Raw genomic sequence first — 16,463 nt, 5'->3', positions numbered from 1 at the left:
CACTTCTAAAGCCAGAAAGAAAGTAATGCTGGGGCACCTCCAAGAATCTTTATTTTTTAGCAAACAAAAAGTAAATAACTACAGAAAATGTTGTGCATTTAGCTTCATAATACAGTCAAATAAACTAAACCTGTAATAATAATACTAAATGATTTATGTAACAAGCTTTTTAAGGGTGATAAATTTCTTTGCCTTACTGGGTACCGTAAATTATTTTCTTAGAGGAGATTAAAATATGGATTTCTCACAGAGTCATAGTGATAAAATGTATTTTCAGTATAAAATCCTCTGTGCTGCATCTTAACTTCTTACAGCTCCTTCTACCTTCACTACAATTAAAATACAGATGAAGTTAAGATTCACCAACTACAGACAACAATATTCAGGCTCCCCAGTACAAATAGCTTGATTCTATTATTGCCGCAATTCCATTCTTGGTATTTTTGATAGTTTCAAATTTTTCACACTAATTCAAAAATCCCTGGAAAATATGGCTTCTGCTTTCAAGTCTATATTTCTCAGCCCGAACTGCATGCTAAATTTCTCAGTGCCAGATTCCAAATAGTTTATCAATGGCATCATTATCACAAACTGCTCAATAAATTTTCCTGTCTCTCATGACATCTGCTTAGGGACAGGACAACATTCTTTTGAATTTCCCAAGTTTGCAATTAATTTTTTTGTTCCAAGCTTGGATTGTATAAGAGTTATGTAACACCAAAAGATGGGTTTTGTTTGTTTTTCCATTTGGACTAAAGTCAGAATCTCATACGCTGAATTACAGCAGTTTCATGAGAACAGGTGATTTTGTTATATTTCTGCCATTTTAACCTAAAAATGTGCCTTTTTGTTCAGCATTCATTTAAATACCCCTTACTTGAATTGTCAGTCACAGGCTCCAGGCATTTGCCAGCTTGGGTCCTACCATCATTTGGACAGCAACACACTCCAAATGAAGAGTCTTCCAAAGCATTTGTTATTTCACTGCAGTCTTTTTAAAGAAAATGTAGAAACGCTAGTGTATGCAAACAGATCAGTACAGATTTGCAGCTCAGAAGACTACCTAAATCGATTTGCAGTCAGGACACTAAAAGCTGAAGCCCTGCTTAGCATTATAATTTGGGTTCAGTTTCTCGTACATTGTCCTGTATAAAGCAACTCAGACAAAACCACAGTGACTGTGGAGAACTTACAGGCAAACCTCTTTTTCCCACACGACCTGGGGGACCCATCGGACCTCGAGAACCCTACAAAGATTGCACATAGAAGATATGTGAAACAATGCACAAAAGCATACACATTTTTTTGATATACAAAATATTAAAAGTCTCACTTACAGTTTCACCTCTTTGACCTGCATCTCCTGGAGGGCCAACAGGACCCAGAGTTCCTGGACCCCCTGGGGAACCTGGTAAGCCTGCAGGGCCAGGTTCACCACGATCACCCTGTGAAACGTAATGTCAACATTATTTATCTAAAGAAGACTTGACTAGACCAAAGGAACAGGACTCTAGCATTGCTGATCTATTTTCTAGGTATTTCAATCTACAAAGATATTCCTTCTGTAAGAACTCAGGTCCGAGTTTGTGGAAGCAGGTGTTTTTAGCTTCTCAGCCATGTTTCCTCAGCTTTCAAAGGTACTACATATTGAAAGCTGTGATACGCTTTCAGAACAAGTTCTCCATTCAAGTTAACTGAATGAAGAGAAAATCTACAGTAAGTCAGTAATAAAATGGAGATCTCCAGAAATGACTTAAGAAAACAATATATCCTTACACGTTCTCCAACAGCTCCATCTCGTCCAGGAGTACCATCATTACCAGCAGGTCCCTAGAATTATGGAACAAAAAAATAGGGCTATTGATTAGCTCTGTAGTCTTGCATTTCTGTAAGAAGTAGTAGAAAGTTGTTCTCCATCTCTAACTTCAACTCAAGGAGAATAACCACTAGACTTTTTTTTTTTTTTTTTTTAATTCTCATGTTACAAGGCTCTAATACTTACTTCTGGACCAGCTTCACCCACAGGACCAGTGGCACCTGACTGACCAATAGGTCCTGGGGGACCTTTATCACCAGGTGGCCCTGTGGGACCTTGTTTTCCTGGTGTGCCCTAAAAAAGATGAGAAATGTATCAAAATTTTAATCACAAAACAAAGAAAGCACACAAAAAATGCTGCCTGCAAAGCACTACTCATTAATCAGGTCTGAAATACCATCCACATCTGTAACTTCAAGAAAATGGTAATTAAGGAAAACATTCTTATAGATTTTGAATATAAATTTAATATACTGTGCACTTTAAAGAGTTTAGTTGTGTTAGTTGCTTTTGAATAGGCTTTTATTGACTAGAAGCTGCACTTGAAGTTGCTCTATCTAGTAGTGACGCTTTCAAGCACCACTCCCTTGATATGGTCAATAAGTCTGATGTCATTAACTGCAATAGGTATGGTCTTTTGGACTCTGAAAAAATAGAATGCAGTTTGAAATAAGTAACTGTTTTTTCTCTGTCTCAACATCAACAAATCTTGTTAGCCTGGAATAACTTCTGGCTAACTTTAACTATAAATTGATTTTATGGATCTAGTGGTAATGGCAGATCGTCCATACCATCCCTTTTAATGACTTGATCTCCTGGATCATTAGGCTTTCCAATAAATACTTGGAAATCCTACACGAAAGCAAAGAGAGCACAAAGATTGTAGTTCACAATTTTTGAAATAGCAGTCACAGAATATTTACATTCAGGTGACCTTTGGGCACCTGAATGAAAAGCCTGGGGTTGTTTTTTTTCAAGGATCTGGTTTTAAGTCAAATAGGAAGTTTTCAGCCAGAAGTCTTGTTATTACCCAGTTACTCTTCATTCAGGTTCAGATCTTCCATTGTGGCAGAAACAAAACATACCTCATGCACTTGCATGAGATTTAGTTATTTACTGTTCTCTCTCTATTCACTCCTGCAATTGGAGTTTTCCAGCTTTGCCCTTGTGCTATGGGGCACTGCGCTCAGAATCCCACAAAGACAATGAGAATGCCCAAGTTGATGGCATAGTGACTTGGTTGTTACTTACTGCAGGACCTGGCAGCCCTGGCATGCCCCTTTCCCCTCGCTGTCCTGGCATACCAACAATACCTCTTTGACCAGTAGTTCCTGCTGGACCAGGGGGGCCATCTGGGCCCTAAAATCCACAAAGAATAAAGCAAGGTTACTATCATTTCAGTAGCAATAAGTATAAGTGCCAATGAGACCAAGCCTAGCGTTGGCCTAGGGAGAAACAGTAACATCAACCAGCACGTACCGGTTGCCCATCATCCCCTGCATCACCCTTGTCTCCAGGACCACCAGGAGGCCCAGCTGGCCCTCGATCTCCCACACGGCCATGAGAACCAGGATCACCACGAAGACCTGGAGGACCTTCTTTTCCTGGCTCACCAATAGGTCCAGCAGGCCCTGGAGCTCCCTAAAGCAAGTTAAAACACCTTGTTACATTGGACCCTTTTCTGATCAGGACAATTACATTCTTAAGGACTGTGTTTTGATTAACTATAAATATGCCTATTGTAAGGAAGGCCCAAAGTGTCAATGAGCTAAGAGCATTTATGATCTCATTTATGATCAAATAAATGAGATGAAATAAATATCTCATCAACTCATGTCTAAACTCTGCCCTCTCTCCCCTACAATTTGCAGTTTCAAACTCCCTCCTTTAAAAAGACATTCTTTTTTTCCTTTTTTTTTTTACCTCAGGTGTACAACTACTTCTAGAAAACTCACTTTTTCCCCTTCTTTCCAATATCATCAAGCAGAAATCCATAGTCAAAATTTTCATTCACACAGTACAAAATTAGTGTTTTAATGGACCTTTGTTCATTTCTCAAATACCTTTAAAAGACTTCACATGTATATTATGTTTTCCATAAACTTCACCTTTTGATAAACTCACAACAATGGCAAGTTATTTTTCTCATCATAACATTTAGAGGCATATGAAAGGAGTAACACAATTCTCAGTGTGGAGTTGAACCCCCACTTGCTGATCCACAGCTAATTATTTTTTTTCAGTGATTCTGAAAATGTTTAGATAAGGGGTTTTTTTGTTTTGTTTCTCTCTTTTATATATATATGATTTATTTTAATGGATTTTATGAGTAACTCCACCAATGACATAGCCTAGCAGAGGTCTCTTCCTCTTCCAAAAACTCTCCTAACTCCAGTCACCATTGAAGGGACAAAAAAATAAAAAGTACAGGAAGGTACAGGTTGTTGCTTTGTTCCTGTAAGCAATTAAGTCATCAGAGCAGCTGGAACAGCTCAAAGCCTACTTAACCCAGTGAAAAGTCTTGCACTAATTTGGACACACTAACACTGGATCAAGCTCAAGACTAATGAGTGTTATTTCATGAAGTCTGGTGTCACAGAAGTCACAGAAGTCAGGCCAACAAGCTATTCTCTTCTATAGCATCAGGCCATAAACACTGCTTCACCTTTCCTGCTTTATTTAATCTCTAGGTTTTCAATTACCATATAAAACAGACCTAGTCAAAATATGACAACTGACTTACAGTAGGTCCTGGAGGCCCAACTCTTCCAGCAGAACCTGGGAATCCAGTAGCACCCTAAAGAACATTTTAATGCCAATTTTATTGAAAGAAATACAGCACTGGTTACCTCAAATGTTTCTCAGCTGAATTAATGAGCAAATGTTATATTACCAACTGTGAAAAACAAGCTGAGATGAGGAATGATACACATGCTACATAAAATCTCGGATTATCTGCTGTCAGGTCACACAAATTAAAATCTACTTACAGGTGGACCCTGGGTTCCTCTACCACCTTTCAGACCAGGAACACCTGGAGGACCCTAAGAGGAAAGGAGAAAGAAAGAGTTGATAGTGAACACCCAAAACATTTTAAATAAGCAAGATCAGCCTGTGCCATTGTTTCTCAGACCATGTTATTTATACTTACTGGTGGACCAGGAGACCCAGCTAGACCCTGTGGTCCTGGAGATCCAGCATCTCCTTTCTGTCCAGGTTCTCCAGGTTCACCTTTCACACCTGGCTGACCATCAGGGCCCTATAAGAAATAGTATTTAGAAAGACATCAGGCCAGAGAATACCAAATCTTTCCAACCTAACAAAGTCATTTTGTAGGGAATTCTTAAAAGGTAAAAAATAGCAGGAGAACAGATCAGCCCAGAAAACACTGCATTTGCTTAACGGTTCAGTTCAAGAGAACTGTAACAGCTCAGCACAGTCTTTAGAAGACCACGGATGAGATTTTCTGAGCAGTCTGTGAAGCCAGTATTTCCATTTTAAATACTTTCTTATCTAGCTCACATTTTTCTTTTCTTTAGATTCTCTATTTTCCTCAGCAGCTATTACATACCTAAAAGTAAAAGGGACTGAATAAGCATTGCCTTTTCTAGTAGTGGTTTTTTTTCTCCCCCATCAGGGGAAGCAGGTGCCTGACACTGTGTGAAAGGTCCGAAACAGAATATTTAGGCTGTGGGAAAGTTTAGGGTATTCACTGGAAAACTCACAGACCTTCCATTTGGTCCATCAACTCATTCCAGTCTTCACTGCTCATGGCACAAATCTTTGCTACCTTCAGTAGATGACACTTTATTACTTGCCTTATTTTAATCTCAAAGGAGCAACAAAGCATATTCATAAAAATGTGAAATCTAATGAACAATTACATAATTTTATCAACACAACCACTTTTCAACTGTCCAGGGTATTTACTGGCCTTTTTCTTTACTTGATATACTGATGGGAAAAAGAAACAGCTCTTTTTGCAACAAAAATGTGACTCACGTTCCAGAACACTGCAGTATTACTCATAATGAAGGAAACTAAGTATGTCAAAGCACGACTAAAAGAAACTCATTAGTGTTACAAAACACATACCGGAGGACCAGCAAAACCAACAGCACCAGTTGGGCCATTTTCTCCTCGGGAGCCCTGGTCAAAAAAATTAACTGTATTTAACATTTGTCTTTCCATATACGGTACAATTTACAGTTACACATGCGAGAAAGGATGTTAACTATTTACTGTCATGTGTGATTATACTTTTACTCTATTAACCTGAATCAAAATATCTTTTAATCATAAAAGAAAGTTAACCACGATGTTAAGATCTGCCATATGTTCAAGACTATATTTACAGTTTCAGAATTTAAGAGATGGAAGGCATGAGCAAGCGCTAAAACTCCAGTAGGAGAAATTCTGCTCACAACCACTTCCAGAGAAAGCACAATTACCTGAAGAGCGCACACTTTATGCAACCTACCATTCCAATCAGACTGGGGAAAAAAAAACAACAGTAGTTCAAAGATGTATTCTTCTACAAGGTCAGAATGGGCTATGAGCTGCTTCAACTCAGCTTTTCACACAACATTTGTTTGGAAAAGAAGGAGTTGAAGGCTGCCAAGCTCCAGCACTCCCTAGAGGGGTGAAAGCTGTTCCAGTTTATACTGGAAATAAGATTGTTCTGATTTATGAGAGAGACATAATCAATTCCAAGCAACATGAAGGATCTAGAAGGGCTGAGCCTCTAATTCCCTAATCAAAGTCAACCCTTAAAATCTCAAATAGACAGAAGATAACAGGAGTTAACAGAACTAGATGAACTAAGGTATACCTCTGCACTTTGTCCATCTAAATATTTGTATTACAGTAGTATCTGGTATGGGCATGCTTTTAAAAACATTTAAACAATTAAAAGTGGTGGCATACTTTCAGGAAAGAGGTAAATGAGCATAACTCTGTGGAGTTTGCCCTAAAACAAGTATAGGACAGAAGAATAGAATCTGCTAATAGTTTTGCCTGTGCACAGCATCAAGACAGAACTACAGATTTTGGCTACAAAGAAAGCAGAAGAAAAAGAGGGAAATAGATCAGCAAATTTGACAAATGTGTGGAGTCTGGATCACTGTTAGATATTGTTAACTTATGCCAGGCTAAAGCTCAACATGTTTACTCACGGGGTTTCCACGGGAGCCAGGAGGACCAACTAGACCTCGAGGACCTGGTTCACCCTTAAAGTGAAATTAAAGGTTATTATTTCCCAAGTAACTTATTTGACAAATAGCAAAAGTGCCAATAAAGTGCCAAAAAAATAATATTAAGAAACTTCAGTAAGGAATGGAATAAAAATCTGTTTACCTTTTCACCAGTGGGACCTGCTGGACCCATTGGGCCTATAGGACCAGGGAGACCCTTTTGAACAAATTAAGATGAAAGGAAGTTAGAGAAGTGATGCTTCAAAACAGTTAAAACTTTTCATGAACTAAAATTTCCATATGCTTTTTCATTCCTTTAATTCTTCTTCTTTATCTCTGAAAACTTGTTGAATCTTCATTATCTAAAATTGTCTTGCATTTCCTCTCCCAGTGACCAAAATCCCACATCTCAAAAGACCTTCTTTCTTCTCTTTCTTTACTAATTTAATCCTCTCCTCTATACAGTGTTTATGAATAAGGCCAATGATAAAAAAAACCAAAAAACAAACCAACCAAAAAAACAACCCAACCCAAACACCTGGCTTTATTTTGCTCTTTCAGGAAAAATTAAGTCATTTTTCCCTACTTGCACAGAAGTTCTTTCTTTTATGCTAGTATATAATTGTTTAAATTAATTTTAAAGTGTCCATTATTACTTTTAAAGGTTCATTTATATCTTGCAAACTCCTCAGAAGTGTGTTTTTTCTCGTCATGAGGCAGCTAGGCAAACAGGTTGCAAATTCTGCATCCAAACCCATCAACTCCACATCATCTCACAGCACTAACTATGCTACTTGAATACTTCGATCTCCCAATTACAGCTCCCTTTCAATAGAAGTGGAGTACCACGAACTTGTACCGAGTTTGCTTTGAACAAAATCCCCCCTCCCACAAAATAACTGCACTGGAACTTAGTTCAGACTGCAGAGAAATACAAATAAAGGAGGCATTAACAAAGAATACTGCAATGCCGTCAATGCTCCAGTGGTAGGTAGCAGAGATATCCGCAGATACCTGGCTCAGAACAGGGATGTACACTTAGCTCACCGTTACTTTACCTGTTCATTAGTTACTGTAAGCTATAAATGTGCCTTTACAATGAGTAAGAACTGTTCTATATCTTTCAATATCTGACTTACATAACTAATTTCAGCTCATAGCTGACAATTTTAAGTTAGTGCTCCTGTATACTAGGGTTTCTGCAAAAATCTTTTTTTCTTTGACTATAAATTTAGTCCAGACAAGACCCTCATCTTTCGAACATGCCTCAAATTTCCAAATGCCTAGCAGCTGGTACTCCAGTTTGTTTACAAAACCCAAGAATGTCAGATATATGCAATTCAGGTAAAAAGCAACTCAAATAACCAGGAAAACCTGGTCAGTGCATACACAGCAAACCCAGTGCATTTGGGATTACTGGACAGTTGGTCTATGCAGAAGAGTGTGTGCAACATGTTTTGAACATGGCTTGAGTAAACTCACCATTTTGTTTATGCACAGGAGATTCAAAGCTTTCCAGACATGTCCGCAACTTACTGCCCATAAGGGCCTTAGCACATTTACAGGAACTTTCACCCGTGAAACACAGGACAGACTGTGGGCAACTGAATCCAAATAATAAGGAGGCACCTGACTTGGTCCAAGAGTCAGAGCTGGAAGGTCTGATTTTTGGCTGTTGATCTCCACCAGTCCCTTTTTTTCATGTTTTTGCTCTAGTGAGCTTAGCTGTATCCCAAATCAACCCACCACTTCTGGGAATCCTTTCCTTTGACGTCTTAACTCTTAACTGATGATACAAAACAAGGGATTGGAACACAGACATCTGTGCATAGCAGTCTTGAAAAACTTGAAAATTTGGAGGGTAGGGGTAATGAGAACGACTATCAACTCATGATATCGCCAAGTTGAGCTCTATGAGCTGAAAGCTGAGTACCCCTAGCACAATAAACAATCTGGCGTGTAAAGAGTAGGTCTAAAGAGAGCGATAGATTTACTTACTCTCGCCCCGTCGTTGCCAGCTGTACCTTCAGCACCTTTCTCGCCTATGCCACCCTATAGAAAATACCCAGAGAGTCTCAGTTATGACACTGAACGCTGGGTAATTCATACCCTGGAATAATTGCAGTATGAAAAGATAGGTGATTCTACTCAGGGCAACAGAAATAAATAGACTTACTCTATCACCCTTGGGTCCAGGGGTTCCAGCGATCCCTCTTTCTCCAGGCATACCCTGAAGACCCGGTGGGCCTGGATCACCAGGCGTCCCACTAGGGCCTGGGCTTCCCTGAAGCAAATAAAGAACAAGTTGCTGTCTATTCATCTGAGAAGCATCTTTGTCTCTAGGCTGAAGAACACACTGTGTCTGTGCTGAAATCTCTGGGGTACAGTTTTCAGTAATAATTTTCTCTTAAATTTGGACTTTATTCACTTCCAAATACTTTTATTTTCCCATTGTGTTACTCAGGAAGTTCAGTTGTAATACCATAGTCCTTCCAAATATGTCAGTATTTACTCGGTGCATACTGGGGATAAGAACAGGCAAAAAAAGAAGCTCGAGCATCTTTCTACCTTGACCTTGATGCCACATGGGCTTATTGCACAAAGTAGCGTCTGGCAGAAGTAGCCGGGGCAGACATGCTTTATTTATGCTTTCCTCCTCACAGCTTATTTCTATTACAGATCCTACATTACTAGAGGTACTACCTACTTGCAGTGACCTTCCTAAGCCTAATTAAATCAATTGCAGGTGAAAGAAAGGCATGCCATTTTCAGCATTCTCTTTTCCTACCAAGTGTCTCTGTGTAAACTGACATGGCCCTTGAAACATTGCTAGAAGGTTTTCTGCAATTCAGAAATGGCTTTGCCAAGTTCTACTGAGAAAAACAAAAAAAAAAAAACATTTTAAGCTTCAGACCTATATAAATTAATACAAAATGTGATTTCCCAACATTTAAGTATAGAACCATAGAATCTTTTAGGTTGAAACAGATCTTTGAGATCATCACGTGCAGCCGCTAACCCAGCACTGCCAAGGCCACCACTGAACCATGGCCCTAAGGGCTGCATCTGTGTGTTTTTTAAACCCCTCCGGGGATGGTGACCCCTCCACCTCCCCGGGCAGCCTGTCCCAGGGCTTCACCGCCCTTTCGGTGGAGAAATGTTCCCTCAGACCCAACCTAAACCTCCCCTGGCGCCACTTGGGGCTGTTTCCCCTCGTCCTGTCACTTGTTCCCTGGGAGAAGGGACCGACCCCCCCTGCCCACAGCCCCCCGTGCCCCCTGCCGCCCCCCATCAGCCTTGTGCCCCAGCCCCTTCCCCAGCCCCCAGCCCAGCTCCGGACACGCTCCAGCCCCTCCGCGTCCCGCCTGACGTGAGGGGCCCGAAGCTGCCCCGGGGCCCGAGGGGCGGCCGCACCGGTGCCCAGCGCAGGGCACGCTCCCTGCCCCGGCCCTGCCGGCCACGCCGCTCCGGACACCAGCCAGGGCGCTGCCGGCCGCCTCGGCCACCCGGGCAGGCCGGGGGCTGGTGCCCAGCCGGCCCCAGCCGCCCCCCCGGGCCCTTTCCCCCCGGCCCTGCCCAGCCGCTGTGCCCCGGCCTGCGGCGCTGCCTGGGGCTGGGGTGACCCGCGGGCAGGGCCCGGCGCTGAGCCCTGGGGACCCTCACACGGTGGCCTCGGGCCCTGGGCCCGGCCTGCCCCCTGCCCCTGCACAGCCCCCTGCCCCGGGCAGCCCCGCGCTCCCCCGCACGGTGCCACCCCAGGCTGGCTGCGGGGGCCAGTCTTGCAAGTTATTAATACTGTTACACTGGAATAAGTTGTATGTTCTCCTAGAATTCCTACATAAATAAGAAAACTTTAATGAAAAGATACCCCTTTTTTAACAAAAAAGCTGTCTCCTTTATGTTCGTGCAAATGAGCAGAATTACACATTACATCACTGAGCAACACAAACCTCCATTCCACTTACCTTTGGACCATCAGGGCCATGACCTCCAGCCATTCCCTTTTCACCCTGGAGTCCTGATGCACCTGGTTCTCCTCTTTCCCCTGGATTGCCACGTTCTCCCTACGAAGTGGAAAATTATTACTTATCTAGAAGTCAGGGCGTAGTTCTGGCAGACAAAATCCTACATACACCATAAGTGCAGCACTGCTCTTTGAACAAAGAGCCTGTGAACAAATTCTAGGAGAACTGATGACATAAAAAGCCCCAGCTTTTCACCTTTATTGTTAAAATTAGGGGAAACAGCATATTGCTCAGCAAACTAAAGACTGTCATTTCATATCAGTAAACCAAATCATTTAGCAGCTAGTGTTCAGCACCCCTTCACGAGCTATGAAATCATTGAAAGTGGTAGGTTTTACAGAAACCATCTTAAAACTTATCCATATGTATAACCATTTTGTTGGTGGGAAAAACTCAAATATTCACTTCAGCTGCTAAATTCCATAATAGATATTAACTTTCAACCTCAGAGAACTGTTACGAATGTTTAAACTCTGAAAGAAAACACTTACCCTAGGGCCCAATGGACCAACAGCTCCAGGATCTCCAGGCACACCCTAAGCAGGACAGAACTCACCATGAGACTGAAACTATTATTCATAGCCTTACAGTAATGAAATTAGAGAGAAAAATTTTCATTTCCAAAGTACTGTGAATGTCGATGGCTAGCTCTGAATATTAGCTGTCCATGAGATAGTCCAATTCAGTCCAAGAAGATGGTCAGATTCTAGTAATCATTTCATCTGACAGCAGTTCTCAGACAGTCTGCAGACTACATTAGTACATATTTTGAAACAGTATGAGAAATTAAATTTAAAAGAGAAGAAAAGGTAAAACTACTTTATGAAGTGAATTCTTGTTAAATTACACAAATTACCTGATCACCTGGCTTTCCTCCCTCACCTGGAGGACCTGGTGGCCCAGGCAAGCCCTGTAAAAAAGTAAATACAATGGTCACTAACATGACAGAAAGTTATGGAAATACAAATTTAACTAAGACATTGAGAACATGAATGTAGTAGTATACTCATTATACATATATATACACAATATACAAACAAGGGTTTATATGACCTCAGAGATCCTTGAGTGAAGCAGTTACATGAATATTGCACCGAAGTGTTTCCCCCCTCCAAATGAGATGGCAGCCCCTCTTTAACATTTGTAGGACGTACGCATATAAATCCTAAAAATAAAGTTCTCTATAAACAGAGACTGACTTAATTAATGCCTCATTATCAAAACGATTCTTTTGCTCCATATTTGAAGCATCTTTGGAAAATCTCCAAATTAAAACTGAAAACCAACAAAGGTTTTCTCAAGGAATACCACACTGGTATTTAAGCCTTTGCCAGCTCAGTTCAGTGCACACCCAATGTGAAAGCTAAGCATCACTAATTATTCTGGATATCATTGCCATAATTCTGAAGTTGTGTTTTGTTGTACATCACTTGACTGAATTTCTCCAATTTCAGTTGATAAAGACATGGTTGTTTATTTTTTCCTTTTAAAAATATGAATGCACATACCTGAAACCCTGTAGGACCTGGGGGGCCTTGTTCTCCTCTTTCTCCTGCCAGACCCTACACAAAAGAAAGGAATAAGTATACAGTAGAGGAACACAGGAAGGCTCCACAATTTTTCTTCTCTCTGAATATGTGTATTTTCAATTATGAATTTGTTTATTATAAATTTTTACTTACCCCAGGTCAAGATACACCCTATCTAAAAGATGTACTAAGTCGAATCTTATATCGTTAAGATCCTCCCCCCAAAAAAATCTGTGCTGACAGGAAAACACTTGGTTCCATTGAAATGAAGGAAGCTAGGAAAATGAACTATGAGAAAATTTTGCTCCTTGCACTATTTTTTGTAACGATCAGTAGAAGGAATTACGCTACTAATACATATCTTTTTCAATACAAAGGTTCTCATTTTTATAGGAAATTTTTTTCTTTACATTTCCTGGGATTTTTGGTTTACAATCAACAACTGTCATGAAGATATACAAACATAGAAGCAGAGAGTAATGAATGATGGAGCAACTGGCAGGCAGGGAGAGTGGTAAAAGTTGACTTACTGGTGGGCCAACGGGACCAGAAGGACCAACTTCACCATCTTTACCAGGGGCTCCCTAAATTAAAATGACACAGGAAGAAGTCTTGTATAGCCAACATATGTAACAGAATAGCATCATTTTCTGTCATCACTGCAAAACCAGCGGCACTCACTCTCTGTCCTGGGACACCTGCATTGCCTGCTTCTCCAGGTTTCCCAGGATCACCCTAATTTGCAGAAATAAAAATTACTGGGTTTAGATACTCTTTTTGTTCATTAAAATATACACCAAATTTTAAAGTTAAAGAGATCTTGGGTACCAGGTGCCATACTCACACTGCTACCCTTTGGGCCAGGAAGGCCCATGCTGCCTGGCTGACCCCTGATTCCTATTGAACCTGCTGGACCTGGGCGTCCGTCTTCTCCAGGAGCACCCTACAGAGGAAAAGCATACTCCACATTAAATTATAAATGTATCTATGAACATCAAAAAAAATGAACCTATTTACCTCTGGAAAATGTTTGTGTATATAAAAAAAAATATATAAAAATTAAACTGGTCTGGTGCTACAGTTATCAGTCAAAATGTCTTTAAAGCAGACATAGCTTTAGCCATACTGCTGGATTTAACCAAATACTATTCAATTATTATCACAGAGCCATTATGCACAAATACTTTATCATTTCCTTAAAGAGACAGTTAGAAAAGATATTTAGTTCAAAATGGCTTAAAAATACTGCAGCAGCTGCTAAACAATAGACACTGCTACACAGATGAAAATAAAGGAACATTATCTGCGCTAACTTTGAAGTCAGGAATGTAAAGTGAATAGTTACAAGATGAACCTTCAAAAATCAAGAAAACTCAACATAAAAAAAAATTACTTCAGTGAGTTGGGACCTTCGAATTACAGTGGCATTAACTGAAAGGACTAATTTTGTGTGGCTTACCAAGGGGCCAAGTTTTCCTTCAGGACCTTGAACACCTGGATTTCCTGTCAAACCCTAAAAGAGGGAACAAGATCAGCATTAAGGTTGTGCCTATAATTTTAGAACAATAGAGAAATGTAAATAAACCCAAAAGATATGTGCAGTTACTACCACAGTACAAACTTCTCTGTGTCAAAGGTCTTCATCCTCTTCTTCACTTTACAGCTTCATTCCCTTGTTGCCTTTGATCTACCCTTCTCTTATTCTCCCTCTTCTTGCTTTTATACCTTTTGTGCTTCTCACAAGCTCATCTTTATTTCTGTCAACATTATCCAGTGATCTGTATCACATTTTATACTTGTTGCTCCCTTTCTCTCATTTTGTGATATTACAAAATCTCCTCCAATATATTTCCTGAAAAAATATCTAGATGACATGCACCACTCAGCTATGTAAATTATCAATCACCAATCTAATGAAGATTGACCTTCAGTTAATTTGGCCTTCAATTCATGTTATCTGTGACAACGATGTGCTTTACAAGCATAATTCCTTCAATTGCATTAGATGGTCTCAATTGGGGCTATCTGTCATTTTTTGAAGGCAAATGGAACCTGTGCTTCCCAACATCAGCAGGAAAAGAGACAGCTGTTTTGGCCTTTACCCTTTGAGTAGCCACACTCAACAAGTAAGAGAAACAAGTCGGTCCTTGCGTAACAGCTTCTTAATTCTGCAAAGTTCATTGTTGCCTTTTGAAAATGAAAAATGCCATGGTTTATAGTATACTGCTATTAATTCCTTACCCTAGCACCTGGGAGGCCAGGTTCACCGGGTCGCCCAGGATCTCCCTGACCTCCTTTAGGACCAGAAGAACCTGCTGGACCACGCTCTCCTTGGGCACCCTAGAAAGATACCAATGGGCTACTAGTTAACAGGTAGAACAGCAGCAGTAAAGGGAAGGTTAAATAAAACATCCTTCTATTAAGGGCTTATTTTTACAAACAGAGTTTCAAATCATTAATACTACTATTATTAATAATAATATTTTCCCAAAATTATTATTTAAAAGTTGTCTCTTTCATAAAGCAAATTTATATGAGAATTTTAGAACCCCTGTATTTTTACCAAGAAGTTAGGAATTTCCATAAACACTACACATACATATGTGAGTCATTTCCCTGGAAGTGTAGTAGCAGTTAGGAAAGTCAAAGACAGATAAGCCCATCTGTTCAAGGGACAAGTCTAGAATAACTATACCACACACAAAGAAAAGGTGATTTTTCAAATAGTTATCTACTATTTGAGCAACAGAACAGATTAATGTCTCATCCATTCACACTTCAGCGCAAGGTAGCATTAAGCAAGCAAAGCTGATCATCACAGGAACTAAAAGTGACTTTTCCCCAACCAATTTTAGTCTCAAAAAATTCAGCCCCCTTTTTGGCATTTGTCAATTCCTTTTGATCCTACTTCCAGTGATTCTGAGGATCTACCTATCTGCCCAGAAGTTGACATTTTTAAAGGAACACTTTCTATGTATCTGTATGTATGAAAATTTAACAGATGACGCAGCAAAAGACAGACACCTTAATTTCATTTACCTTTGGTCCAGGCAAGCCATCCGAACCTGGAAAACCACGGTTACCAGGAGCACCCTAGGAAAAGTCATAGGTACGAGATTATTATCTTAATTTTTATGTAACTTAGTGAAAATCAAGTCCTAATTTATGCTTTAGGGGTTCAGTTTCTTTCCTTACCACTTTCTTACTTCAATACTTCAAACTTGGGGGTTTTTTTACCACTTGAGTGGTAAAAATAGCAGCGTTTCATTCCTGCACGCTGAACAGTTCCTTCTATGGGAACAGCCTCACTGAAAGCGAGGTAACCATTTGTACATGTACAAAAAATCCACAATATGATCATCATATCTCCATGATTTCTCATACCATACTAGCCTGTGCACTGAATCCACAAATGGAAATATTCAATGTAAAAAATAATGCACAGTATTAACTACTATTATGAAAACAAAGTTTGACTACACCCTCAATGAAACGGTAAGAAATGTAAAGAAAATTCATGGTTAGTTCAAGAGGTTTTTCAGCTTAGCAGTGCATCTGTGAAGACATATTATTCCTTTGGATGGCTTACCCTCTCTCCAACTGGACCTGGTGGACCTACTGATCCTGGATCACCTCGAGGACCTCTTTTCCCTTCTTCACCTATAGGGCCAATGGGACCCTGGGGACCTTGTGGGCCCTAGTGAAAGTAAAAATTTTTTGTAAAATATTACAAACATCGTTAAGCTCACCATTTCTCAGGTATATTGAAACAGACTGTCTTCTAAACATTGTCAATATTTTTCCAAATAAAGAAGGGAAAAAAAAGCCAGGTTTCGAATCAGTTAAAAAAATAAAGCTTTTCAGCACCAGCTTCTCTCTTGTACAATGTTTGTAGGCTAAT

The 16,463-nt window shown here is 40.1% G+C and overlaps 1 protein-coding gene across 1 annotated transcript in view; it reads right to left on the bottom strand.

Moving 5' to 3' along the window:
• COL5A2 (collagen type V alpha 2 chain) overlaps nt 1–16,463 on the bottom strand; it is a 113,067-nt gene that overhangs the window by 10,194 nt on the left and 86,410 nt on the right. The window contains exons 23-47 of the mRNA XM_056349466.1: nt 16,152–16,259; nt 15,602–15,655; nt 14,804–14,902; nt 14,022–14,075; nt 13,407–13,505; nt 13,244–13,297; nt 13,093–13,146; nt 12,542–12,595; nt 11,890–11,943; nt 11,525–11,569; nt 10,974–11,072; nt 9,185–9,292; nt 9,007–9,060; nt 7,172–7,225; nt 6,991–7,044; nt 5,912–5,965; nt 4,968–5,075; nt 4,807–4,860; nt 4,560–4,613; nt 3,296–3,457; nt 3,068–3,175; nt 2,003–2,110; nt 1,777–1,830; nt 1,338–1,445; nt 1,194–1,247 (exon numbers count right to left, since the gene is read on the bottom strand). Coding sequence (XP_056205441.1) covers nt 1,194–1,247; nt 1,338–1,445; nt 1,777–1,830; nt 2,003–2,110; nt 3,068–3,175; nt 3,296–3,457; nt 4,560–4,613; nt 4,807–4,860; nt 4,968–5,075; nt 5,912–5,965; nt 6,991–7,044; nt 7,172–7,225; nt 9,007–9,060; nt 9,185–9,292; nt 10,974–11,072; nt 11,525–11,569; nt 11,890–11,943; nt 12,542–12,595; nt 13,093–13,146; nt 13,244–13,297; nt 13,407–13,505; nt 14,022–14,075; nt 14,804–14,902; nt 15,602–15,655; nt 16,152–16,259 — 1,908 coding nt within the window. The remainder of the gene's footprint in view (nt 1–1,193; nt 1,248–1,337; nt 1,446–1,776; nt 1,831–2,002; nt 2,111–3,067; nt 3,176–3,295; nt 3,458–4,559; nt 4,614–4,806; nt 4,861–4,967; nt 5,076–5,911; nt 5,966–6,990; nt 7,045–7,171; nt 7,226–9,006; nt 9,061–9,184; nt 9,293–10,973; nt 11,073–11,524; nt 11,570–11,889; nt 11,944–12,541; nt 12,596–13,092; nt 13,147–13,243; nt 13,298–13,406; nt 13,506–14,021; nt 14,076–14,803; nt 14,903–15,601; nt 15,656–16,151; nt 16,260–16,463) is intronic.

Source organism: Falco biarmicus, chromosome 8, assembly GCF_023638135.1.
Source record: "Falco biarmicus isolate bFalBia1 chromosome 8, bFalBia1.pri, whole genome shotgun sequence".
NCBI lineage: Eukaryota > Metazoa > Chordata > Aves > Falconiformes > Falconidae > Falco > Falco biarmicus.
Note: the sequence above shows the minus strand (reverse complement) of the source record. Positions and strands in the feature narration are given on the sequence as shown.